Below are 25038 nucleotides of genomic sequence, written 5' to 3'. Positions count from 1 at the left end.
GGCTCTTCAAGAAATGTCTAGGCAATTCAAATCTAATCAGTCGGAGGGAGTTCTAGAAGAGAGGAATTCCAAATCAATATCAGTAAGTGACAATATATCCATTTTCACCAAACAAGAGAAATACAGCTGACATTGTTTTTTTTTTTTTTTTTTTTTTTTTTTTTTTTTTTTTTTGAGAAACAAACACATACACACACACAAAGGAAAAATAAAAATGTTAAACTAGATTTGCTTACAAAAGTTTAAAATGTAACAGACGCCAGCTTCAGGTGCTATGCCACTAATTCAGGGGAAAGCCAGTTGATCTATTTGATGAAGATTGTCTAGAACTTCTATACATGTGTATGTAAAGATCACCCTAAAATCTCTTCATATAATACAACCATTATCATCCTCTTAATTTAAAATATATCAATTTCATGGTTTAGATTAAATATTATAAATATAGGTTGTTTTTATTTTGAAATAAACTGTTTCTCTTATTTTCAGATGTTTGGCCCATGCGAAGATATTTTCCTCATTTTCAGCTGAGTGAAATTATTTTACATTTGAAACAAAGTGACAATTTTTAACATTCATTAAAATACTGGGGTTTTCCAATTGGTCAACAACATGTCAACATTGATGGTTTTGTACGAATTTGACTATCCATTATCTAATGGGCTTTTAATTATTATTATTTTTGAATTCAAGAACTGGGCTTTTAATTAGGGGATGATTTGTTTAATATTTAGTTAAAACAGAAATTTCTGCTCCTGCGTACTCTTTGTCCTTGGCAACAACATTGATGGTTTCAACGAATTTGACAATTCATTAAGAAATGGGCTTTTAATTAGGGGCTGCTTTATTAAATATGTAGATAATACAGACTACAGAAATTGCCCAATTTTCCTAATTTAATTCTTAACTGGGTCACAATTTAATTTGATATTGAGTCGTGAAAAAGTCATGACCTCATTTAGGATGATACATCTTTAAGCAAATGACCATTAACTAGGATTAAGCATTAAGGGTTGGCAACTTGTGTACAATGCAAACTTACTTAAATTGGACATTCCATTTTAAGATAATTAAAATCGAGATCTTAATCTGTAAACTTTTTAATAATAAAAAAAAAAAAAATATATATATATATATATAATCACTTATGATTTCATGCATTTAGCTGAAACTTAAAATCAAGCTTAGAGCTTGGAGTCAGATGATTGGTACATATGGTTTTTTATCCACACTATATTTTTGAGACTTTCAACGGAAAAAATCCACTGTACACCTTTTCTCTAGTTACGGTTTGGTATATTTGGACTTCGCAATTTGCATGTTCTTAGTCTTCTTCTTTTTATTTTTTCCTCTTTGACTTTTTCTTTTTGTTTTTATGACTGGCGGCTAGGTAAAACTCTTGCAAGTAATTGATGAAACAGAAGCAGAATGAGATAAATGTGGGTTTTGATTTATTTGTTTATTTATTTTTGTAGGTGAGGCTTTGCTCTTAGTACAACCACATTAGGAAAGGCATGTTTGTGAAAATAAAAAAGGAATGAAAGATACAAAAAATCATAGTGAAAAAGATGTGGGATTTAAAATTTTGTGGAGAGTTGAGCTGTTACTACAAGCTGCATCTAACATCTTTTTAAGCTTTTTGTCTAGCAAATCAGGCCATTCCAGTTCATGACCTGAAAACCATTGCTCAACTATAAAATTTAATTTCTCTGAAAAAGATTTCAAACACTTATGGATAAGCATGAATTACACCCACCACCACCACCATCATCATCTCCTATACGTATACTCTTCTGGAAGAGTATTAGCTCCCAATACATATCCATATGTAGCCAAGCATATTCATTTAAGGCCTAATATGACAAAATAGACCTTTGCTTATTTTCCGTTTTGGTTCTGTTATTGGGGTTGCTGGATTTAATTTATAGCCATAAAGTTGTTGAAATATATACACACATGACGATTATCAAAAAAAAAATATACACACATGATGAGAATTTATAGGATTTGCTGATTCAAATCTTGAAAAAGAATAATTAACTTGGATATTCTGTACACAAGCAAGGGATTATTTGATGTAGAACAAGTATCATTGGAATTTTTGATAAGTTGATTAATCAAAACATCAAGGCAGATGGATGCATATTTCAATAGTTTTATCTGTTAATGGTTATTTTTAGGCCTAAATTTAGAGCTCATTTGGTAAGAAATTTCTAATAACGTTGTTTAAGTTTTGTGAAAATACGTGTAGGTGAAAAAATGTGTAAAAATACGTGTTGTGGTGTTTAAACAACAGTTTTCATTGTTTAAACACCGTTACCAAATGGGGCTTTAGTTATTTTATTTTATTTTGCTATTTTGGTCTTTTAGCAAAGTTGTAGGAAACTTAAGGTTTATTTTGTCATTTTATTTTCAGAGAAGCCTGTCAAAACTTATAACCCTAACGAGGCTTTGATAAATATGTGTTGTTATAGATTGATTTTGTCATACTTGAATATATTAATTTTCTGAGAATTCCTCAAATTTCTGATGGATACTAGATCCTCATGGAGCTCATAACATAAGTTTAAATCTTCCTAAACACACAAAAGTAAGATGCTAATTAAGATACTACTTCCCTCCCCCTTGTGTTATATTCCCCTTTTGTGTTCTGATTCGATGGGAATGTATCGTAATAGGCTATGAACTGCTACTAGTACTGATGACTTTGTTTCTTAGTTTTTAATATAAATCTTTGTTTACCAAAAAAAAAAAAAATTAAGATACTACAATGAAAGCCTATTAATAAAAAGGTGTCCTATATGTACAAAAATATGATTTTGAAGGCTCTTTCTCACAGAGAGAGAGAGAGTTGTGTTGTGTGGTTGAAAGGTATGTCTCAACTCTAAAATGGGTTTCAGTCAATTGAAAACGGCAACAAGAGCTTATTAGCTTCACATATGCAAATGGACAGACTACTTTGTGTAACATGAAAGAAATCTTGGGTAGAATTCATGGCTGGCACTCTTCATTCACCTACCAATCTAAAACGACATGACATCAAAGAATATTTACTACTTTATAAGTTAAAGGTGGTTAGTCGTACCACATTAAGTCAGAATTAAAGGTCTTCTAGAGAGAGAGAAAGAGAAAGAGAGGAACATGGCTCCTTGGTTTCGGGCATTGTTACTGGGAGCTTTTTTATTTCCAGCATTGGTTGAGTCCTTGGTTCGTCACTACAAGTTCAGTGTAAGTGCATTTTCTAATATATACTTTGTCGCATTTTCTTGCAGCACACATAAGAAGTTAGGAATGCCATTCAATATAATAACGTAAGAAAGCTTGCAATGCCATGCCATGCTATCATTATTGCCTGTGATGGATGGAAATTGCTTTGCTCGTTGTCATTGCAGATTGCTGGGTGAAAACCAACGATCCAGACATTATTATTCTGGGCCATTTTCAATTTACATTGTTAAGTTTGGTTTTATATCATACAACTTTATGCCATATTAATCACAACTTAAGAAACGTGCATTTTTTTACATATAAAATAACCAAAATTTAAAAAGAAAAAAGAAAAAAGAAAAAAAAGGAATGAGTAGGATAAAATATTTTTATAAAGTGGCATAAAGTGTTTTATAATGAAGGGTGGATGCAATCACAATACAAATTAGAAAGAAAAGATCAGAAGAAAAAAAAAAAGAGAGAGGTTAAATTACCAATTTGGTCCTTCAAGCCTTCAACTATTAATTGTGTTAAGTTACTCCTCTAACTTTTAGAATTGCGTCAATTTTATCATTAGATATCTTTCATCTCTTTAAATTTTATCTAAGTTAACTAATGTGATCAAATGAGAATCATGAGATATATATGTGTTAAAAGGTTAATATAGGAAGTGTAAAATTTTCAAAATTAAGCAAATCAATTTTAACTATAAATTTTGTTAAAATTAAATGAACAGGAGGCTCAAGAATAAAATAGATTTGATTTTGAAAATTGAGAGATTAAAGTGTCTATTTTGAGAGACCACATTGACCTTAGAACTTTGTATATCATGACATGATTAAGGGCTAAATGAAATGGCTTGTATAATGTATTTAACTTAAATATAGAAGTGCACTTATAGTCTTATACTTTGCAATCGATTTTGTTAGTCCATCATCATCAATGGCTTTAGCAATTTGGGCATGGCTAAGAATAAATGAAAAGCATGTAAAAAAAGTATAGTAATATTAACATTTTCCTTCCTTAAGCATTCAGACCAAAAAAAGAAAAAGAAAAAGAGGGGGTATTGGTAGTTTTTAATTTTTTTTTAAAATCTTATTGGTAATTTATCATATATATGGATTGTGAAATTAATTAAAGCCTGTTTAATTGAAACAAAAGAACCCATGGTATGGAATGTGAAATTACAATACTTTTCGAATTAAAAATCTTTGTTGCACTTTTTTATACTCCATTAAATGTAGCCTATCACAAGGTTTTTATTTTAAGATCCAGATTAGGTCTAGTGCTTCCAATGCACTGAACCCAGTCGGATGGTGACATGTGTTCAAAAATGAACATGTGTCACAATCTCAACGAGTCCAATGCCACTAGACACTGGACTCAAACCTCCCCATTTATTTTATTTTCATGGAGTTTTATTCTTTTTTTTTTTTTTTTTGATGTCGATTTTTATTCTTATATTTATAGGTGAAGCTCTTATTTCACTTTTGCCTGAAAATCACTTTGACCTTTATATTTTAATACTCCTTTTTAGATTTTAAGATAGAAAAGAACACTACATGTAACAATTAAAATTCCATTTTTCTCTTTAGCCAAATAAAAATTAACAATCAAAATTATATTCTTCAAACAGAAATTTCATCACTTTATATATACGTAAAGCTCTAACACTGGGTACTTTATGTAGGTGGTCTCGAAGAACATTACAAAATTATGTGCAACAAAATCCATTGTCACTGTCGACGGGCAATTCCCTGGGCCAACTCTGTATGCAAGGGAAGATGATACCGTGATATTAAGGGTCACCAACCATGTTACAGACAATGTCACAATCCACTGGTGAGAACAATTCTGCCTCCATTTTCAACGGAGAATATTGGAATTTAGTGGGAACAAGGCTATCTCACATTTAGTCCACTAATCATCAAAAATAAGTCTAGGGACATAAAAATGTTCACACTTATTGAGATAACATAATATGTCACTAACTAGATCATATGAAAATAACATTGCTTCAATCATAACTTGACACGACAGCAGTTGTGAAAAAGATTGTAAATTTTTTTGACCCTATATCTTTGCTCATCACCAAAATGCACAAAAGCCTATTAAAATTTGTATAGGTGACTAATTGCAGCTATATACTATTACTTGAAATGGCAGGCACGGTGTAAGGCAGTTTCTAACTGGTTGGTCAGATGGGCCCGCATATATCACACAATGCCCTATACAGCCAGGGCAGAGCTATATTTACAACTTCACACTCACTGGCCAAAGAGGCACACTTCTTTGGCATGCACATATCTCCTGGCTAAGGGCCACAATACATGGTGCTATTGTTATCTTGCCAAAGAGAGGGATTCCTTACCCATTTCCCAAGCCTGATAAGGAAAAAATCATCATTCTAGGTAAGCTAAAATGTTTATTTGGATTGTTTTGATAAGGTTTTTGTAGTACTTGTAAATTGTAATTCTAGACTAATCAATAATCATAGACTACAGCTTAAGTCATCCTAGTAAAATGTAGCTATTAATGTGATTTTTTCTTCGAATTGTAGCCGAATGGTGGAAAGCGGACGTTGAAGCTGTGATCAATCAAGCTACCCAATCTGGTCTTCCACCAAATGTATCAGACACACACACCATTAATGGTCATCCAGGACCCGTTCCTGGTTGCTCTTCTCAGGGTACTGACATGGGGTATACATTATCTTGTTATGTCTTTAGAGTTAATAATATACCATCTTAATTCATTTGTTTTCTTTTTACTAAAAAAGATATTGCACCCTTTTGATTCATTTTTCAAAAGAACAAGCAAAAGAGGCTGGTTGTGTTTCACTAAGAAACACAACCCTTGAAACAAATTCAGAAAACAATTTGCTAAGGACTAAAAGTCATGTAATTCAATGGCATTATTTAGTTCTCTCAATGCGGAGAACCTGAGTTCAAACTTCAAACCCCCCATCCCCACTTATTGTAAGCAGAAGTATGAAAAACAGTCGGTTAAATGCAGACAAACATTGGCAAATTTTCAAGTAAATCTAGTGTAGCATATCCCCAATAGACTTTTTAAGCTTTAATGTACAAAGATAATAGCATACTTATTACCAGCATATATGGCTTACCCTTAATTGTTTACAATTAATCCTACTGCTTTTTTTTTTTGGGTGAAATTTAATCCTTTCTTGGCATGGTCCTTTAATCTTCCTTTCTACACGTGTAGGTTACACTTTACATGTTGAAAGTGGTAAAACCTATTTACTACGAATCATCAATGCAGCAGTGAATGACGAGCTCTTCTTTAAAATTGCTGGTCACAATCTAACAATTGTTGAAGTTGATGCCTCCTATGTCAAGCCCTTCCAAATTGACACAATATTCATCAGTCCTGGCCAAACCACAAATGCCCTTCTAACTGCTAATCAGGGTATTGGCAAGTACATAATAACACTCTCACCTTTCATGGATGCACCTGTTGGCCTTGACAACTTGACCAATTATGCCACATTGCGCTACAAAGGCACCCCTACTAATCCCCCAACCATCTTAACCAGTGTTCCTGCTCAAAATGCTACTCCAGTAACATATTCTTTCATTGACTCACTTCGAAGCCTTAATTCGCCACAATACCCCACAAAAGTCCCATTAACCATAGACCATTCTCTCTTTTTCACCATGGGGGTTGGTGTTAACCCATGTGATACATGTGTCAATGGAAGCAAGCTTGTGGGTGATATTAATAATGTTAGCTTTGTGATGCCAACAATAGGTCTCCTTCAAGCATATCACTATGACATATCAGGAGTTTACACAGTTGATTTTCCAGCAAACCCCCCAATACCTTTTAACTATACTGGTAACTCACCATCGAATCTCCAGACCAATAATGGCACAAGACTATATAGGCTGTCATTCAATTCAACAGTCCAGATTGTGCTACAAGACACTGCTGTAATAGCACCAGAGAACCATCCAACCCATTTGCATGGGTTTAATTTCTTTGTGGTTGGGAAGGGATTAGGGAATTTTGATAAAAATAAGGATCCACAGAAGTTCAATCTTGTTGATCCCGTTGAGAGGAACACAGTTGCAGTACCAACTGGTGGATGGGTAGCAATCAGATTCAAGGCAGATAATCCAGGTAATTAAACTTACAGCCTCATCAAGCTTTTTCTTTGGAAATTAATTTGAAATGATTTTACATTTCTTTGGAATCACCATTGATGCTGACTCCCAAAAGAGTGGACTATGTTTTAGAAATTAATAGTGCCATGCAATCTGCAAAGAAGTGGCATAACCAAGAACAAATTTTCTCACCTTGAGCTTCTTCTTTTCCTGTAAAATATAGATAATTATTGACTAGGCTACTGAACAACTACATGCGACAAACTAAAAGTCATAACTTCTTGAAGTTTTTCAAACAAATTTTTCTTAGAAAAATGTTAAAGTTACTATCAATTTTACTACAAAATACTTACAAGCTAACTTGACAATGAATATAATTAATGCCCACTTCAATGACATAGCATTCCTCTTATCCTTAACAATTATTATGTATCCAAAAATTAATCCAATATTCTACATTGGTATCTGCAGGTGTTTGGCTCTTGCATTGCCATTTGGAAGTACACACAACGTGGGGACTAAAGATGGCATTCATAGTAGAAAATGGGAAGGGCCCGAATGAGACTCTACCACCACCTCCAAGTGACCTTCCCGAGTGCTAGGATACTCAAGTTTTTACATCAATGCTTGAGACTTGACATCGGAAGAGAGGGCCAAGTAAATGTATAAATCAGCCAAAGATGCACAAAAACTTTGACATAACCAATAAACAACAAAGAAATGGCTGGGTTGTTTTTGGGAGGGGAAAGAGAGGAACCACCCAAAGAGAGTGAATAAGAATTTGCAAGTTAGTCATGCTGTACAATTTCAGTTTCCTTTTTTGTTTTTACTCTTTTCCTTGTGGTTTGTAATTAATTAATTACACTTTGAGTGCATAGAGTGTATGTGCTTGGTAGAATTTAGAAAGATCTTTCATGGTGATTAATCTCATGTTTTGTTTGGTACATAAATTAATTCCATGTTTAAATTTCAAACTTTTGAATATTTATTATTTGTGTCATGTATGGAGCAGAAACTTTTCGTTGCTATATCAATAAACCTAACCATTGCACACCCTTGGCGTAATAGTCATTCCACAATTACAAAGTTCTTGTTAGATGGGGGTGGGGGTAAGAGTTTAGGTTTAAGTCTTCAAAAAAAAGTTTTACACACACATATATACTTAGGGTGTGTTTTTGTAGAGCGGCTGCGTTTGTGTTTGTGTAGGTTGCGTTTTTTTTGGCTTGTCCATGTCACTGTTCATGGACTAGCCAAGTGATAAAAATGCGTGAATAGTAATTTGCAGTAATAAAAAATATTTTGCTACAGTATTTTCAGTAACAAGTTTTCAGTTTTTAGCAAAATAAACGGTATCCAAATACACACTTAGATTATGTTAAAGTAGAATTTCTATATTGATAAAAAAAAAAAAAAAAAAAAAAAAAAAAAAAAAAAAAAACTAAACTTATATAATAATGTAATTACTAAGCAAGAAAAAAAAAATTATGGAAGGTGCATGCGCGAGGTGCAACAAACATTATTTAGCATTAACCAAAAAAAAAATACACATAATAACTTTTTAATACATTTCAAGATCAATCATTTACGATTTGTCAAAATGAAATTTTCCCTTTTTTTTATATCACAGACATTATCTATAATTGATTTTATAATAAATTTCACAACAACTCCCTTTCAATGCACATAATCAAGTAGTTCATTATAAAAATCATCTTCATTTTGTGACAATATGTATGGCTAAATATGCTCATTTCCTTGCAGTATAAATTAGAAGAGTAAGCATAAGTACAACCCCTCTATAAACAAATTGATAGACTATTATTTTTAGGTTTTAAATAGCCATTAGCAAATTTAATAAATATTTGATATGTAAAATTTTGCTGATAAAACTTGTTTACAAACAAATAATATTAATTTTTTCTATGTTGCGTGCCTTTGAAAAATGATTTCATAATGACAAGTAAAGCATCTCATCCATCTTCTCTAAATTTTTTGATAAGCACTTTTGTGGATGAAACTGGATGAATGACTGCCTTCACATGATTTTTCAGTAAGTCAGTAACTTTATGAAGAAAGTTAAAATAATTTCCTATATTCAGAAAAGCACTTTTTTTTTTCTATCCTTAACCTTCTTCTAATTCGTCAATAAGTAAATGCATTATATCTTTGAATTCCAAATAGGTTTTTAAAAATAAATGATGGTAAAAAAAAGTTTACATCTTTATTGGGCAAATATTCATTCCATGAATATCATAGAGCATGAACCACGAAAGGTTGATGGTCATATTTATTATCTCATTCAATATCTAAGATTCTTCTAACTAAAAACTAGTTAGTGTTACTGCTGCCAAATAAAAAAGAGAAAGTCTTAGGACACAAATTTTGCCACCACCATGATATGTGTTTTTGTGAGTAGTGTAAAAAAAGTTATGGTTTTATGTAAAAATGATAGTTCACCAATCACAGTCAACATTTGCAAATATCATCAAGTTGTGTTAAATAGTGTAGTCCTTAAAAGATTAAAAAAATAAAAATAAGAATACTCAAACAATATATGGAGCAAAACAATCTTGTAGTAGTACTCAAACCCCAAAATGTAAAATGTTAACATTAGATGTCATAAACTAAATAATTAAAGGGTCATGCCAAATTCATGTGACTATATTATTTCTTGGGCTACCTTCCAATTTAGGGGTAATATTTTTTATTATTATTTTATATAAGATTTAGGGGTAATTATTGAATACTCTTATAGTACTATAAATGTATGCTCCCCCTCTCATATAATTATGAGTCTCATTAATTAAATTTATGGTGGTAAGTATCAGTTAACAACAGCTTTTTTGCCATTTTTTTAATACCTTTTTTTTTGTCCTCTTCTGTAATTCTCTGCAACTTTATACTATTTTTACACATTTTTACAATTTTTTGCAACTTTTTAAATGATAGTTCACCAATCACAGTCAACATTTGCAAATATCATCAAGTTGTGTTAAATAGTGTAGTCCTTAAAAGATTAAAAAAATAAAAATAAGAATACTCAAACAATATATGGAGCAAAACAATCTTGTAGTACTCAAACCCCAAAATGTAAAATGTTAACATTAGATGTCATAAACTAAATAATTAAAGGGTCATGCCAAATTCATGTGACTATATTATTTCTTGGGCTACCTTCCAATTTAGGGGTAATATTTTTTTTATTATTTTATATAAGATTTAGGGGTAATTATTGAATACTCTTATAGAACTATAAATGTATGCTCCCCTCTCATATAACTATGAGTCTCATTAATTAAATTTATGGCGGTAAGTATCAGTTAACAACAGCTTTTTTGCCATTTTTTTAATACTTTTTTTTTGTCCTCTTCTGTAATTCTCTGCAACTTTATACTATTTTTTACACATTTTTACAATTTTTTGTAACTTTTTAAATGAAAAGTACAGCACCACATCCGCACTGGTCAACATTTGCCTTAAATATATACTATTAAAAAATTTAAAAATTCCAGGGGGGCCGTCCCCTTGGTCTAACTTCAAGCACACTTGTCCTGTGCCTTTGTCTCTGCCACTGAGCTACAGGCACGCTTGTCCTGTGTTCAGAATTGCCATGACAAAAGTTGGTGAATTGAAGATATAACCCGTCAGAATTTTTTTTTAATATATATAAATGTTTACCTATATCAATGGATGAATAAATCTTTTGATTAAATGATTTTTTTTTTTTTTTGTTTATGAATAGAATTGTCATTCCCCTGCTGCAGCCCCAAGTCTTTCCCTTAATAAATTTTTGTATTACTCCAAAAAAAAAAAAAAAAAAAAACTGAATATGGGACGTACTATACGGTCAAGAGGGAGAGTGGTTCTAAATGATATAGACTTACTTTCATATGGTTTGATTGCTCTTTTTTATATATTGGAAAATCAATTTTAAATGATGATTTATCATTCCTAGTGGCCTGTTGGGATTGAGAAGAGAAGAAAAGGAAGTGGATGAAAATAGAGTAAAATTAGCCAAAAATAAACCGATTTACCAATTTATTTAGTTCAACCAACCATACAAAACCTATTTGCGGCAAGTTTAGATTTTTTTCCCTCTGAGTGATAAATTGTGCAAGTTCCACATTAATTACCAAAACTAAAAAGTTCTACATTTAATCCCATGATTTTAAAACAAAATGCATCTATGTTTGATCACTATCCTTTTCTGATTTTGGACTTACACAGTACTTCAATACTTTACATTTGGCTTGAAAATGGTTTCACACTTACCTACCAAAACAACTTTTCTATTGAAGGAGAAATGGAGGTGAACATGGGTTCAAATCCCTTCTCCAACACCCCCCCCCCCCAACCCAATATATGTTAAAAAAAAAAAAAAAACTTTTAGAGTGTGTTTGTTTGGAGGTAAAATATGATGGATAGAAAATTTTGGAGAAAAAATAAAAAAGAAAACTTTTTTAGAGTGTGTTTGAATGGGTAGGAATAAAAGAAAATAAATGGTGTATTAAGGTGTTTTCTCCCTATACCTACCAAAAAGTTTTCTCCCCAAAATAGGAAAAAAATTGAATGGACAAAACTACTTAATAGACAAAAATGTCCATGTGCAAATTCATCCAGTTCCTTTCTTATTAATTCTCCCCAAAAAAAAATTCCTTTTGTTTTGTTGTAGGGTACACTTTCTTTATGTAACCCAAAGACAATTAATTTGTAGAGTATGGGTTGAAGAACTAGAGTTGACAAGGGGTTCACAGCAAAAGATTATCACTCTTCTTCTTATTTATTTATCAGTTTCCCATACATTCCATGCTTTGTAACAAACCCTCTCTCTCTATTATATAGCCATTCTCATCCTCATCTCTACCGTCCACGTGCTCCCCATCTATGGATTTGCTCAAGTACCTGTCCCGTCAGGCAGCTTCTTTTCATCTCTGTGAGTGGCGGTAGGTTATGGAGCACTGTTCAGAGGTCTTCTCCACATAAATGCGGCTAGAAAAGCTGTTGCAGTGCATTGAATACGATGGCAGCAGCCTTTCCCTCAGATATTTCCTCATCCTTATCGTTCCTGGGTATGTTTTGAGCTTATCTTGATCAGGTGGAGTCCTCGGACAATCAATTAGACTTTTCCTCTACTCCTTTAGTCTCCAATATCACATCAAAGTAAGACATCTTCCTCGGACAGGTGATGTCCTCCTCGGACTGGAGATATCCTCTTCGGACAGAGATGATTCTCCACAGGAGGATTCCACTTCACTCTGGGCCCTGCATTCTCCGCATCTTTCTCTTCGGATGTGAAACAGTCCTCTCCTGGGTATTCGGCCCATTAACTTGGGCCTAATGCCCTTATCCCCCACATTTGTGCTTTCCTAGGCGTGGTGCCTCATTTTTTTTTTTTTTTTTTTGGACGTTGTCTTTTTTCTTTTTAATTTCTTGGGTTGTGGGTGTGATAGTTGTTTTTGTTTTTTGTTTAACTAGGCATGATTTTCTTTGGGGGCAGATTTTTCTTTTTTATTAAATTGGGTGATTGATTTTTTTTTTGGGTTATTTGTCACTTTTTTGTTTTAATTGGCCATCATTTTTTAACAATGGTATATGAGTAAATTTATACAAACTCACTTTTTTTATCCCTCCATTTTTTCACTCCTAACCAAACAAAAATGAGAAAAATTAAAATATTTTTTATTTTCCTACTTTTCCTTTCTCTCACCGTTTTCTATTCTCTCACTTTTCCACCTATCCAACCAAACGAACCCTAATGTTGGGTTGCAGGGCCGGGCCTTGGCCTAGGCCATTTAGATCATGGCCTAAGAAGGCCCCCAAATATGGGGCAGTAAGTGTGTGTGTGTGTGTGTTTTTTTGTTTTTTTAAACTAAACAAAAAGTGTGAGTTAGGTGTATATTTTTTTCCCAATCTTAAGAAGACCTAAAATATTAGAGTTATGCTAGTATATTTCAAGTTTTATTACATAGGTCCTACAAATTGATATGTCACCATTGAAATAATTCAATAATCATTTATTTTTTTGTTGAAGTATCACCTCATTGCTACATTAGTTTGTAAGCTTTTTGTAGTAAAATTTGTAATAAGTTTAGCATTTTCTTCACACACAAAAAAAAAAAATAATAATAATAATAATAGAAATACAACACAGTCACCATTACGTGTATGAAAAATACTAAAGCTAATACAAATTTTAGGAAAAAAATTTACAAACTGATGTGATAGGAATATGATCAGTGTTACTTAAATAATATAATAAAATGAATATTTGAATAACTTTTCTTTTATTGGTGATATGCCAATTTGTAAAACCTATATAGTAATTATCATTAGCTCACTTTGGGTGAATTAGTTATATTAATAAGTAAGAATTAATAATAGATTTGAAATTAAATAAAAGTAAATAAATATTATTTAAATGATATTTAGATGTAAAAATGCCCCTATAAAATTCTCGCATTAGGCCTCAAACAATCTTGGGCCGGCCCTGTTGGGTTGTTACTACTCAATTGAATGAGGGAGACAAATATGAAATAATTTGTAAAGAGTCATGTAACTCAATGACATTATTTTGTTCTTTCAATAGGAAGAACATAAGTTCAAAACCTCCATCCCCACTTATTTGTAAGCAAAAATTTGAGAAAACAACATGTTCAATGCAATCAATTGTTGGATATTTTTTCAATAAATCTCTTTAGTATATCCCCATTCCCTAATAGAATTTTTTAACTTGAATGTAAAAAGATAATAGCAAAATTGTAGAGTTGGCTCATATTTGTATTTGGGCCATTGGTCAAAGGGTTATTTTGAAAATTTGCATCCAGTAGGGTTATGCTATATAAATATTGTTGTAACCCTAATTTTTTATATAGTATGCAAACTGTAGAACCATGTAAATTCTTTGTATTGATTTCTCTCTTCTCTCATCTTTGGTCTTGCTTAACCGATTTTTCATAACAAAAATACATTATCAGCACATATGACATTATGACTCACCAATTTATTGATTACACTTAATCCTGCCACTTTTTTTTGTTTTTTCTTGGGTGAAATTTAATCCTTTCTTGGCGATTTGGCATCTTATATGCCCCATATAACAAGAAGCTAAAAGGTTGACATGGTTTTTGCCTTGCCTTTCTACAAGTGCAGGTTACACTTCATAAGTTGAAAGCGGCAAGACCTATATATTTACTACGCATATTTTATTATGCAGCAGTAAATGAAGGGCTCTTCTTCAAAATTGCTGGTCAGAATCTAACAATTGTTGAAGTTGATGCCTCCTACATATGTCAAGCCCTTTCAAACTAACACAGTATTAAACTATTAATCGGTCCTGGCCAAACCACAAATGCCCCTTCTAACTACAAATCAGGGTATTGGCAAGTACATAATAACACTCTCTCCTTTCATGGATGCGCCTATTGGCCTTGACAACATGACCAATTATGCCACATTGCGTTACAAAGGCACCCCTACTAATCCTCCAACCATCTTAACCAGTGTTCCTGCTCAAAATGCTACTCCAGTAAAAGTCCCATTAAACATAGACCATTCTCTTTTATTCACTGTAGGTGTTGGGGTTAACCCATGTGCTACATGTGTAAATGGAAGCCAACTTGTGGCAGATATTAATAATGTTAGCTTTGTGCTACCAACAACAGCTCTCCTTCAAGCACATTACTTTAACATATATACCAGGAGTTTTCACAGATGATTTTCCAGGAAATCCTCCAATACCTTTTAATTATACTGGTAACCCATCAACTAATATCCAGACCATGAATGGCACAAGACTATATAGACTGCCACACAATGCAACACTCCAGATTGTGTTCCAAGGCACTGCTGTAATGGCCCCAGAGAACCATCCAAGCCACTAGCATGGTTATAATTTCTTTGTGGTTGGGAAGGGATTAGGGAACTTTGATTCAAACAAGGACCCCAGAAGTTAATCTTGTTGATCCTGTTGAAAGAAACACAGTTGCAGTACCAACTGCTGGATGGATTGCAATCAGATTCAAGGCAGATGACCCAGGTAAAACATTTGGATTAGCTGATTTGCTTACGTACAGATTTTTAATGTTTCACTTTTTTTAGATACAATTGTCCGACTTTCAGAAAATTCAACCAAAAGCTAATCCAAACGCACCCTGATTGTCTTTTTCTTGATAACGAGGTTACACCTTCTAGTATGTCTTGTCATGGAAAAAAAACAAAAAACTTTAGCAAGTACTTTCAATTTTCTTTAAAATCACTATTGATGCTGACTCCTGAAAGGAGTGGACTTGTTTTTAGTTAGAAGCTAACTAGGGCCATGCAAAAAGATGTGGCATAACCAAGCACAATGTTTCTCAAGTACTTGAGCTTCTTTCTTTTCACTGATTAGGCTACCGAACAACCTTCTGTGACAGACTAGAAACCATAATTTCTTGAAGTTTTTTCAAATTAGACTTAACAATTATTTGTGTACCCAAAATCTGATTCAGTATTCTACTTTGATGTCTTTAGGTGTTTGGTTGTTGCATTGCAATTTGGAAGTACACATAACGTGGGGACTTAAGATGGCATATCTAGTAGAAAATGGGGAGGGGCCAAATGAGTCTCTACCACCACCTCCAAGTGACCTTCCCAAGTGCTAGAATGTCATATCCAATCAGTTTTTACATCAATGCTTGAGACTAGACATCAGAAGAGAGGGCCTGCCTAGTAAGACAGCTAAAGATGCACAAAAAAAACTTTGACATAACCAATAAACAACAAAGAAGTCGTCATTGTTTATACTTTTCTACGAGGGGAAAGAGAGCTACCCTTCCAAAGGGTGTGTGAATAAGAAAATGGGCAAAAAGTTAGTCATATCCTGTACAATTTCAATTTTTGTCTTTTGTTTTTTTACTCTTGTCATTGTGGGTTGGAATTTCTACATTTTAAGTGCATATAAGAGTGTATGTAATTGGTGGAATTTAGAAGGATCTAAGTGGTGATTAATCTCATGTTTGGATTTTACACTTTTGAACATTTATTATTTGCTTCATGTACGGAACCGGAAGTTTTTGTTTTTGTTTTTTTTTTTTTTTGCAAATGTAAAAAACCTTAAACTTAATAGTGTAATTGAGAAAGAAAAGAAATTATGAGATATATAAGATGTGTTTGGATACAGTATATTTTGCTGAAATTGAAAAATTATTGTTAAAAATATTGTAAATAAAAATAAAAGTTAGTTGAAATAGTACAGTAAAGCCCATAAATAATGCCAAAAAGTGTTACACGTAGTTGCAAAAAGACAAAATAAAATAAAGTTGCAAAAAGACAAAATAAAATAAAGAAGCGCGCCAGGTAGGGGTCGAACCTACGACTTTCTGCTTAGGAAACAGACGCTCTATCCACTGAGCTACAGGCGCAGATGTTTTGTACCCGTGAAGTTAGCATTAAAAAACACTAAATCTTAAGTCACATTCAGCATAGCTACGACAAAATATTCTGACAATGACAAAGATAGGTGAATTGAACATATAAGTTAACCCTGTCATACCAAAACAGAACAGTTCGATTTGGCTTAAAATCGATTTCATAATGACATACCAAAACACGTTTCTATTGGATTGTTACTACCCAATTGATTGAGGGAATCAAACAGATTCAAACTCAAACAATTGGCTACACAGCTCATTTTCAATTTTTGTTTTATTGGATCAAGTTAATGAAGCCCAATTCTTCTAAAAAAAAGTTAATTAAACCTAATTAAATTTAAGATTAGTTCCATAAAACCCAATTTATGAGTAATTAATTATTTACCTCACTCCTATATAGACTTAGTAAAATTGGAATTTCACTTGTTAACATGCCCAGCCTTTGAAGGATAGAAACATGCATGGGTAGGTATTTTTCGAAAATATAAAAAAAGTCAACACTTTTTGAATCCTAAATGTCTTTGTTATACACAATAAAGTGCCAACTAGTTGGATTATAAGATTCTTAAAAATTTTATGTTTTACATGTCAAGTGCACTTGAAGCTAATCTTTAGATTATGACATCCAATTTTTCTTTTATTTAATTTTTTTAAATCATTAGACTAGTAAAAGGTTAAAGTTAATTATCTTACTAGAAATTTAAAATTTTACGTATTATCTAATATTTATATTTTGAGTTATTTTCTTTGTTCTTTTATTTGTATTAAAAAAATGTTCTAAGAAAAAAAAAAAAAAAAAAAAATTAAATTCATAATTTGTTATCATACTTTCATAACAAATTCAACTAACCAAACAAAATCCGAGTACGGTCACAAGAATAATAGCTAGTATTCAATAATCCACATCTAATAAGCTCAAATCCCGACCAATCAACTTGACTCATATGCCACGTCTATGTAACTATGCACTTGACCAAAAAAAGAAGAAGTAATAATAATTGTAGGAATGAAAGGCCCGGGAGTACATATCTACATATGTATGGGCTAGGAGTCCAATCTGAGGACAGTAAGTAGTTCAAGAATGGGTAGACGCTATCATAAGGATCCATGTCAGTAGGTAAAGAGTTGAGGTTTGATCATGATCGCCCAAGAGGGCGGTCCGAGGAGGAATGCTACCTCAGTTGCGCAAAGCCAATGTCAGAAGGTGTGGTCTGCCATCAAGAGCAACATTCAGGACCATTCCATGGATGAGGATAAGTATCAAGAAGAAACATGACATAAAAAAGTTATGAAATATCTAGGGGAAAGCTGCTACTACCGCATTGAATACTCTGCAGCTAACTTTCTGGCCGCATTAATGAGGAAGTGATACCTGAACAGTAGTTTTCAACCTTTCAGCTACTACTCAAAGACTTTAGGAAGGTGTTGATGGGACAAGGATTAACACCAATAATCTGATCTGCACGTGGAGTGTAGAGATGAAAGGGAAAGATAATATAAAATAGAAGAAATACCTCGAGAGAAAGGGATCGGAGAATTAAGAGAGAAATATTGTAACAATTAGAACTGTATTTGTATCCAACAGTAATATATACAAGAACTGATCTCCTCGGACTGTGCCGAGGACAATCTTCTTTAGATAAATCCAGTCTACTTTTACTTTAATGTTATATGAATCCATTATAATTGCTACCAAACTTATTAGAACCTAGTTTTCCAACTCACTTTCTACAAATTCATTATACTGGGCTTTTTGGGCCTAAATCCTTTTATCATTTGGGCTTAGGATCCAAGTTGTGCCCTTACTACAATAATAATAATGCTTACTTCACTTTAATTGAGAGGGATCCAAAAAGTTGATACCCAATCTCCTTAAGATTTTTTATTAAAGATACGAACCAAGACAACCTTTTGATGCATAAACTACAGAACCTTGGATGATCAACCACAAACTAATCATCAATACTGTTATCTAAAAGATGGGCTATAGTTCAAAATTAAATTAAAATCAAAACAAACTTTATGAAAAGTCCAAACCCATTTATTACCTTACATATTATGACTTAAGCTTGACCTTTCTACATTAACTTTTTCCCACATTCTCCAAAATATAGGCTGAAATCGTAAAATTGGACACACACTTTGAAAGACTCTTTCTATAATCTTCCTAACTATACTCTTATTATTAAGTGTCACATCAATTTACTCTTTCCTCTTCCTATCGCTAATAGTAGTTTTACACAAAAGTGAATTATTTCTACACCATCTTATTTTATAGGATGAAATCTATTAAAAATAAATAAATAAAAAATTTGTATGATAGAAACAATAATTCCCTCAATTTGTTTTTTTTTTTTTTTTGTTTTAATTTCTAATGTAGAAGACTCTTGAAGCCAACAAATTATATACCTAGTTGTCCACTCTCTTTCAATGAATGTAAAAGATAATTTTACACTTTAATTAGCCAAAATAATTAAATAATTGTAAAATTCATTTAGGGTGTGTCTGTTTGGAGGTCAAATAGGGTGGATGGAAAAATGGGAATGAAAACTTTTTTGAGTGTGTTTGGTTGGGTAGGGAGGAAAGAAAATAAATAGTAGGGCCCAGGTGTTTTCTCCCTGAGCCTACCGAAAAGTTTTCTCCCTAAAATTGAGAGAAAACTAAAGGGAGAAAATAGGGATTTTTAATGGACAAAAATGCTCATGTCCAATTCCTTTCTTTTTTTCTTTTTTTTTTTTTTTTGACTGTGGGTATGATAGTTTTTTTGTTTTTATTTTTTTGTTTAACTAGACATGATTTTTTTTTTGGACATGATTGTTTTTGGGACATGATTTTTTTTTTTTTAATAAATAGGGTGATTGCTTTTTTTTTTTTTGTCACCTTTTTGTTTTAATTGGCCATCATTTTTTAACAAGGGTATATAAGTAAATTTATACATATTCACTTTTTCTATCCTCTCACATTTCTTCTCTTTCAACCAAACAGACTCTTAAGCTATATATATATATATATTTATGTATATTCATAATAATTTTGGTTCTTTTTATTTTCTTCTTATTAATGATACATATATTATAATTGAACACAAGATGAGTGTTACAAGGTCATAAAGAATAGTTAGAAATTATTTCAAAATAAAAGTATACAGTTTCCGTGCATCAACTAGTTATGTTAATAAAAAAAAAAGTCTAATTTGACCTGTTTAAAAAAAAAAAAAAGTAAAACAAAAGGAAAATATGAGAAAGTTCAAAATCCATTGACCCTTATAAAATATATATATATTTTATTTATTTATTTATTTTGGGCAAAAGAAAAATCCATGCTCTCATCCCCTCAAAAAAAAAAAAAAATCCATGTTCTCTTATTTGGAAGGAAAAAAATCCATGTTCAAACACCCAATAATATAATAACAATAAGATGGAGCCAATAGGCCATAGACCCCTAGTGCTACAATCCAATCTCAACTTGCCACATTTCCAGCTACTTTTTCCTGTGGACGATTCTTCTCTCCTTTGAACTCACACTCATCCACAACACAACCGACCGAGAAATCTCAACTGGCTCTGATTCATTTCTTTGATACTCGCTTGCTCACAGGCCCTTTTTCAATTTTCCTATTGTATATAGATTTACCTCTCTCTTTCTCTTTTCTTCTCCTCAAAGAAACGAAGCAACAAAAAAAAAAATAGTTTCCCGCTTCTTTTTTTCTATTTTCTTCCCTGATTCTTCAGAATCGTTCTCTTTTCTCAACTGGGTCATGCTTTTTTATCCAACTTCTAATTCTATTACCACTATCTTGCTCTTGGGTTCTTCATCTTTTACTTACTCTCTTTTTCTTGGTTTTGCTAGAGATTCTTTCACTTGGTGGGCTAAGAAAGTGGCAATCTTGAGTAGCATAAAACTTGTCACTTTTGAGCTTCATTTCTTCAAAGGTTTCAACTTTCAGCCTCTTTGCTTCAAATTCAAAAATTCCATCTTTGGGTTTTGGTTATTCTCTCTCTCTCTCTCTCTTTCTGTAGAGGGACTTAGTTTAGTTACACCATAGCAAACAAAATCAGATCTCTCATGTTTTTCCAAGATTCCCTTCGATTCTTAAAAGGTGGGAGCTTTTTAAGATTCTTCAATTGATGCTATTAAGAAAAAGGAGATTCTTGATTCCCAAGTAAAAGCTTCTGTATTCAATGCCTTTTTAAATCATTGTAAGATCGCATTCTCTCTGCCTTCTGAGTCTCTGTTTGTTTCTTATACTTTAAAAAGAAGCTTGATTTCAATGCTTCTCATATTGACTCATCCAGCTCTTGTTGTATATTAGTTAGTAGTAGTAGCAGTAGTAGTGCTAGTAGAGTAGTGATTATGGAAACTCTATATCCAGCTTCGTTTATGTCAAGCTCCAATTGGTTTATGAGCACTGAATGGACTAAAGAAGAGAACAAGGCCTTTGAGAGTGCTCTTGCTATGTTTGATCAGGAATCGCCTGACCGATGGGTACATATAGCCCAAATGATCCCAGGGAAGACTGTGTGGGATGTGATGAAGAAATATGAGGAGTTGATAGATGATGTTAAGGATATAGAAGAAGGGCGGGTTCCGATTCCGGTTTACCTTGCCTCTTCTTTCACTCTAGAGTTGGTGGATGATCGAAACTTTGATGCCTACAGAAAAAGGTCTTCAAGAGCTGGGGGTCCTGATCAGGAAAGGAAGAAAGGGGTACCTTGGACAGAAGAAGAGCACAGGTGATTTCCTTTCACTTTTCTGTTTCTGATAGTGAGAAATGCATACTATTTCCAATAATCTTCTATTCAGTTAGTGAGAAAACTAAGGAAAACGAAACTATTAACTTGATGGTTTTAACAATTTCTTCTTTTTCAAAACTTTGTTGATCTTTGAGATTCTGTTTCTAGTGAAAACAAAGGAAAAGAAACTATCAAATTGGTCGTCTTACACTTTAAGTTGTTGAATTATGATATAGCCACATGGTTGTGAATGATAGTTTTTGAGTTTCTTTTCTCCTTGTCATGTGTTTGAGTTAATGAGGATACTGAGTTTGCAACTTTACTCTTCTTTAATTTTCAACTGGTTAGTTATCGACCAAATAAAATTTTCCACTATGCCACATTGTTACTTTAGCCATATTTCTAATTTGGCTGCTAAATGTTCATGAAATGGCAATTTGGAGTTTGAAAACCCAGATGTGTACCTCAAAATTTTCAAACTCATTATAAATATTTCGTAATAGAGATGAACCGCCCAAGAACTCTCAAGCTTGTTATTGTTTTAAATTTCTTGTACATCCCTATTTTGTATGGTCTGCAGTTAAAAACTCTCTTGATGCCATGCTATTATTGTTGACATGGGTTGTTTGGGTAATAAATTACAGGCGGTTTCTGATGGGGCTTCTAAAATACGGAAAAGGGGACTGGAGAAATATCTCCCGGAACTATGTAATCTCTAAGACTCCAACTCAAGTGGCAAGTCATGCTCAGAAGTACTTTATTAGGCAACATTCTGGAGGTAAAGATAAGAGGAGGCCAAGCATCCATGACATCACAACTGTCAATCTCACAGACACTACATCAGAAGATAATAAGCCTCCCTCATATGATCAATCTTCTGTATTTCAACCACAGCAAAAGCCCCCCAGCACACCAAGAATGTCACTTGATTGGAATCAACCTAATGATGAAGCAGTCATGGTTTTCGGCGCCACCCACGGAAACCATTTAATGTCATCTCCGTATGAGTTTGGCTCCAATGACTTTAAAGTGCAAGGGCACAATCTGTATGGCAGTGCTCATTATGGAGCTCTTATCAAACCGCACAACTCAGTGTTTCAATTCCAACCCTCAAGATATCAAATACATGGATAAGGCAGCTGCTTTTAACACAGAGAATTAAAATGCCAAGTCTGATAATGTTCAGTATAACTTCAACATCAGTGCTTATGTCAAGTTTTTGAGTGTGATTACTTAGATGAGGGCTTGAGTTACATTGATTTTGAACATTACGGAAGATGAAATTGCGTAATGGTTCAAAACTCAATCATTGGACTGTGAAAATTAAATGAAAGGGTCTTCAATTTCTCTGTATATTTTTAATTCTCTGCTTGGAATCCTTCCCTGTGGATGTTTGACTGATTAGTCCGCCTTACATACTAAGTTACTAACATTAGTCATAGGAGGATGGATTAAGTCATTAAACGCAACTCCATTAATGAGATTCGCTAAGGTGAATATACATATTAACTTGTATTTGGTTTTTAGGCAAATCGTTTGTCTAGGGAGTTTATGCTGCTTAGCTAATTTAACCCTTCTTCATTGACCACTTTAAGACAGATCAAACCTTAAATATGATGGCAGTCTAATTCTTCAAACACATGATTTTAGGCCACAAATTAAAAAAATTCTGGATTTCATGGAGCAATAATGAATAATTGCCTGTGAGTTTCTAAGAATCTGTGTCTCTATTCAAGGTGTAATCCATGTATGCATCATGCTTTAACATGTTGCTGTATTTTAAGGTGGTAATCCATGTATACATTACATTATGCTTTCACATGTGTAATAGTTTGTGATAGCTGCAAAGTAGCAGCCATGTCATTGGATGATGTGGCCAAACTGGCTGACTCACTTGTCACTCTTTCTAATATTCCACGGTATCTGATTGCATACTTTTTCTCTTAGTACGCTTTTCTTTCGGCCAGTCTAAGCTTTATGGTTTAATATGGCCAAGTTGACTGAGCTTCGTCACCATCACTTAGTCGAAGATGAGTTTGCATTCCACTTAGTTAGGCATCCCATGCTTCAATCGGCCGTAGAATATTGGAAGATCCACGTAAGAATGCCAATGTGGTTTTGCATTTTTTTGTAATCATCTTTTCTTGGAACCAATCCAATTCTGCCTTGTATTTGATATTTCTGTTTCCGCGAACCCAGTTGTCGATGGTGGCCAAGACTGTTGCATCAGCATATTTGCTCCCTTTAATAGTCTCTCGAAGCATCATGCTTTGTAGTGATTCTTTATTTTACTTGTAAATCCAAAAAGGGGGTTAAAGGAGTTGTAGTTGTGTCACATTTTTGTGCACGTTGTAACCCTGTTCACATGAATGGAGTATCTAGCTATGAAATGAGGTCTTGACTCAACTTTGCCTCTGTCTGTGTTTAGTGTCATATATCTTTTGTTTATAGTTAGTGCCAAGCTCTCTCTCTCTCTCTCTCTCTCTCTCAAAAAAAAAAAAAAAAGGTTGTGGTAGATTGATAAAAATTTAGTTACGAATGAATCCACTACAGATACATGTTGAGATGTCTCCAATTAGCAACGGAAGATAATAGAATGAAAGAAAAGAATGCATATGACCAATTCTGACTAACCTATTGAGGATCCATAGCCAACTTTAAAATTTTGGAACTATGGCTTAGTTGTTGATGTTGAAGTAGATTGACTTCAAAATTTTCCTTTTTTGGTTTGGTATTATAGCTTTGATAGATAATGCAACATTTGGTGCAAGGAAGTGAAGACAAACATTGGAGTCTTACTATTCTTTCCATACATAATAGATCCTTTTGGCTTTTTAGTACTAGTGAGTTGATTATACCTTGGTCAATTTATAAGTTGATAATATACCAAGAGAATACTACGGTTACCTAAGGAATGTTCTCATCACAAGTAAGTGGCAAAAAGAAAAATCAGTTGGATTTGACAAGAAAAGAACAATGAATACTACAGTGATCTAAATTCCCTGAAAAACATAATTGTTTTCACTTTTTCATCTAAATTACCTACCCTACCACAAAAGAAAAAAAAAAGATACTATTAAGGTACTATTGGTACATTTTAATATTAAAATAAATAAAAGTAACAAATGGATATTTGTCATGATAATACATCTGCTGGATAAATGAGAAAAAAGAAAAGAAAATAAGTTTTATGGGTTAATGAGGATTTATTGGGTTAGTGAAAAATCAATTTCCACATTAACAAGAAAATAGAGTTAAGTATTAATATATACTTATGATATTATTGGGCTTAAATGTCTTATCCATAAAATGGGCCTAACCCACAGGCATGGGAGATATGAAGAGGTAGGTAAAATTTCTGCACATCAATTCATTGTATTGATCAAATTATAAATTTGTTGTAATTTCTTTGATTTTCACCATCACGTCCTTCATTGGGCCCTCACGAAATGGGTGATGATGCATCACCATCTCAAAAAGTAGGCATTCCACAAATGTCAAAATGAAATAAACAAATCATGTTTCCTAATATGCTGTTACTGTGTTTGTTTTCTTCTAGTTGCC

The 25038-nt window shown here is 32.9% G+C and overlaps 2 protein-coding genes, 1 non-coding gene and 1 pseudogene across 3 annotated transcripts; 3 read left to right on the top strand and 1 right to left on the bottom strand.

Moving 5' to 3' along the window:
* The first annotated feature begins 3072 nt into the window (after positions 1-3072).
* On the top strand, positions 3073-8308 carry LOC112011756 (laccase-4). The gene is made up of 6 exons (XM_024044098.2): positions 3073-3228; positions 4898-5049; positions 5374-5618; positions 5768-5896; positions 6433-7350; positions 7806-8308. The coding sequence occupies exons 1-6, from the start codon at positions 3142-3144 to the stop codon at positions 7934-7936; spliced, it is 1662 nt and encodes a 553-aa protein (XP_023899866.1). The 5' UTR covers positions 3073-3141; the 3' UTR covers positions 7937-8308.
* Positions 8309-12354: 4046 nt separating this feature from the next.
* LOC112011767 (laccase-4-like) lies at positions 12355-15973 on the top strand (annotated as a pseudogene).
* A 686-nt stretch (positions 15974-16659) lies between these two features.
* TRNAR-CCU (transfer RNA arginine (anticodon CCU)) lies at positions 16660-16732 on the bottom strand. Its single transcript has one exon. It is a non-coding gene; the product is annotated as a tRNA-Arg (tRNA).
* A 3458-nt stretch (positions 16733-20190) lies between these two features.
* LOC112011768 (transcription factor DIVARICATA) lies at positions 20191-22827 on the top strand. The gene is made up of 2 exons (XM_024044112.2): positions 20191-21474; positions 22119-22827. Exons 1-2 carry the CDS (start codon positions 21095-21097, stop codon positions 22606-22608), a joined length of 870 nt encoding a protein of 289 aa, XP_023899880.1. The 5' UTR covers positions 20191-21094; the 3' UTR covers positions 22609-22827.
* Positions 22828-25038: the final 2211 nt, after the last annotated feature.

Source organism: Quercus suber, unplaced genomic scaffold, assembly GCF_002906115.3.
Source record: "Quercus suber isolate HL8 unplaced genomic scaffold, Cork oak 2.0 scaffold_221, whole genome shotgun sequence".
Taxonomy (NCBI): domain Eukaryota; kingdom Viridiplantae; phylum Streptophyta; class Magnoliopsida; order Fagales; family Fagaceae; genus Quercus; species Quercus suber.
This window is presented reverse-complemented; position numbering and strand designations above follow the sequence as displayed.

Coding starts and splice junctions, on each gene's coding strand:
- LOC112011768 (XM_024044112.2), top strand. CDS start 21,095: ATGGAAACTCTATATCCAGCTTCGTTTATGTCAAGCTCCAATTGGTTT. Junction 21,475..22,118: donor TGGACAGAAGAAGAGCACAG/GTGATTTCCTTT, acceptor AATAAATTACAG/GCGGTTTCTGATGGGGCTTC.
- LOC112011756 (XM_024044098.2), top strand. CDS start 3,142: ATGGCTCCTTGGTTTCGGGCATTGTTACTGGGAGCTTTTTTATTTCCA. Junction 5,619..5,767: donor GGAAAAAATCATCATTCTAG/GTAAGCTAAAAT, acceptor TTCGAATTGTAG/CCGAATGGTGGAAAGCGGAC. Junction 5,897..6,432: donor TCCTGGTTGCTCTTCTCAGG/GTACTGACATGG, acceptor CTACACGTGTAG/GTTACACTTTACATGTTGAA.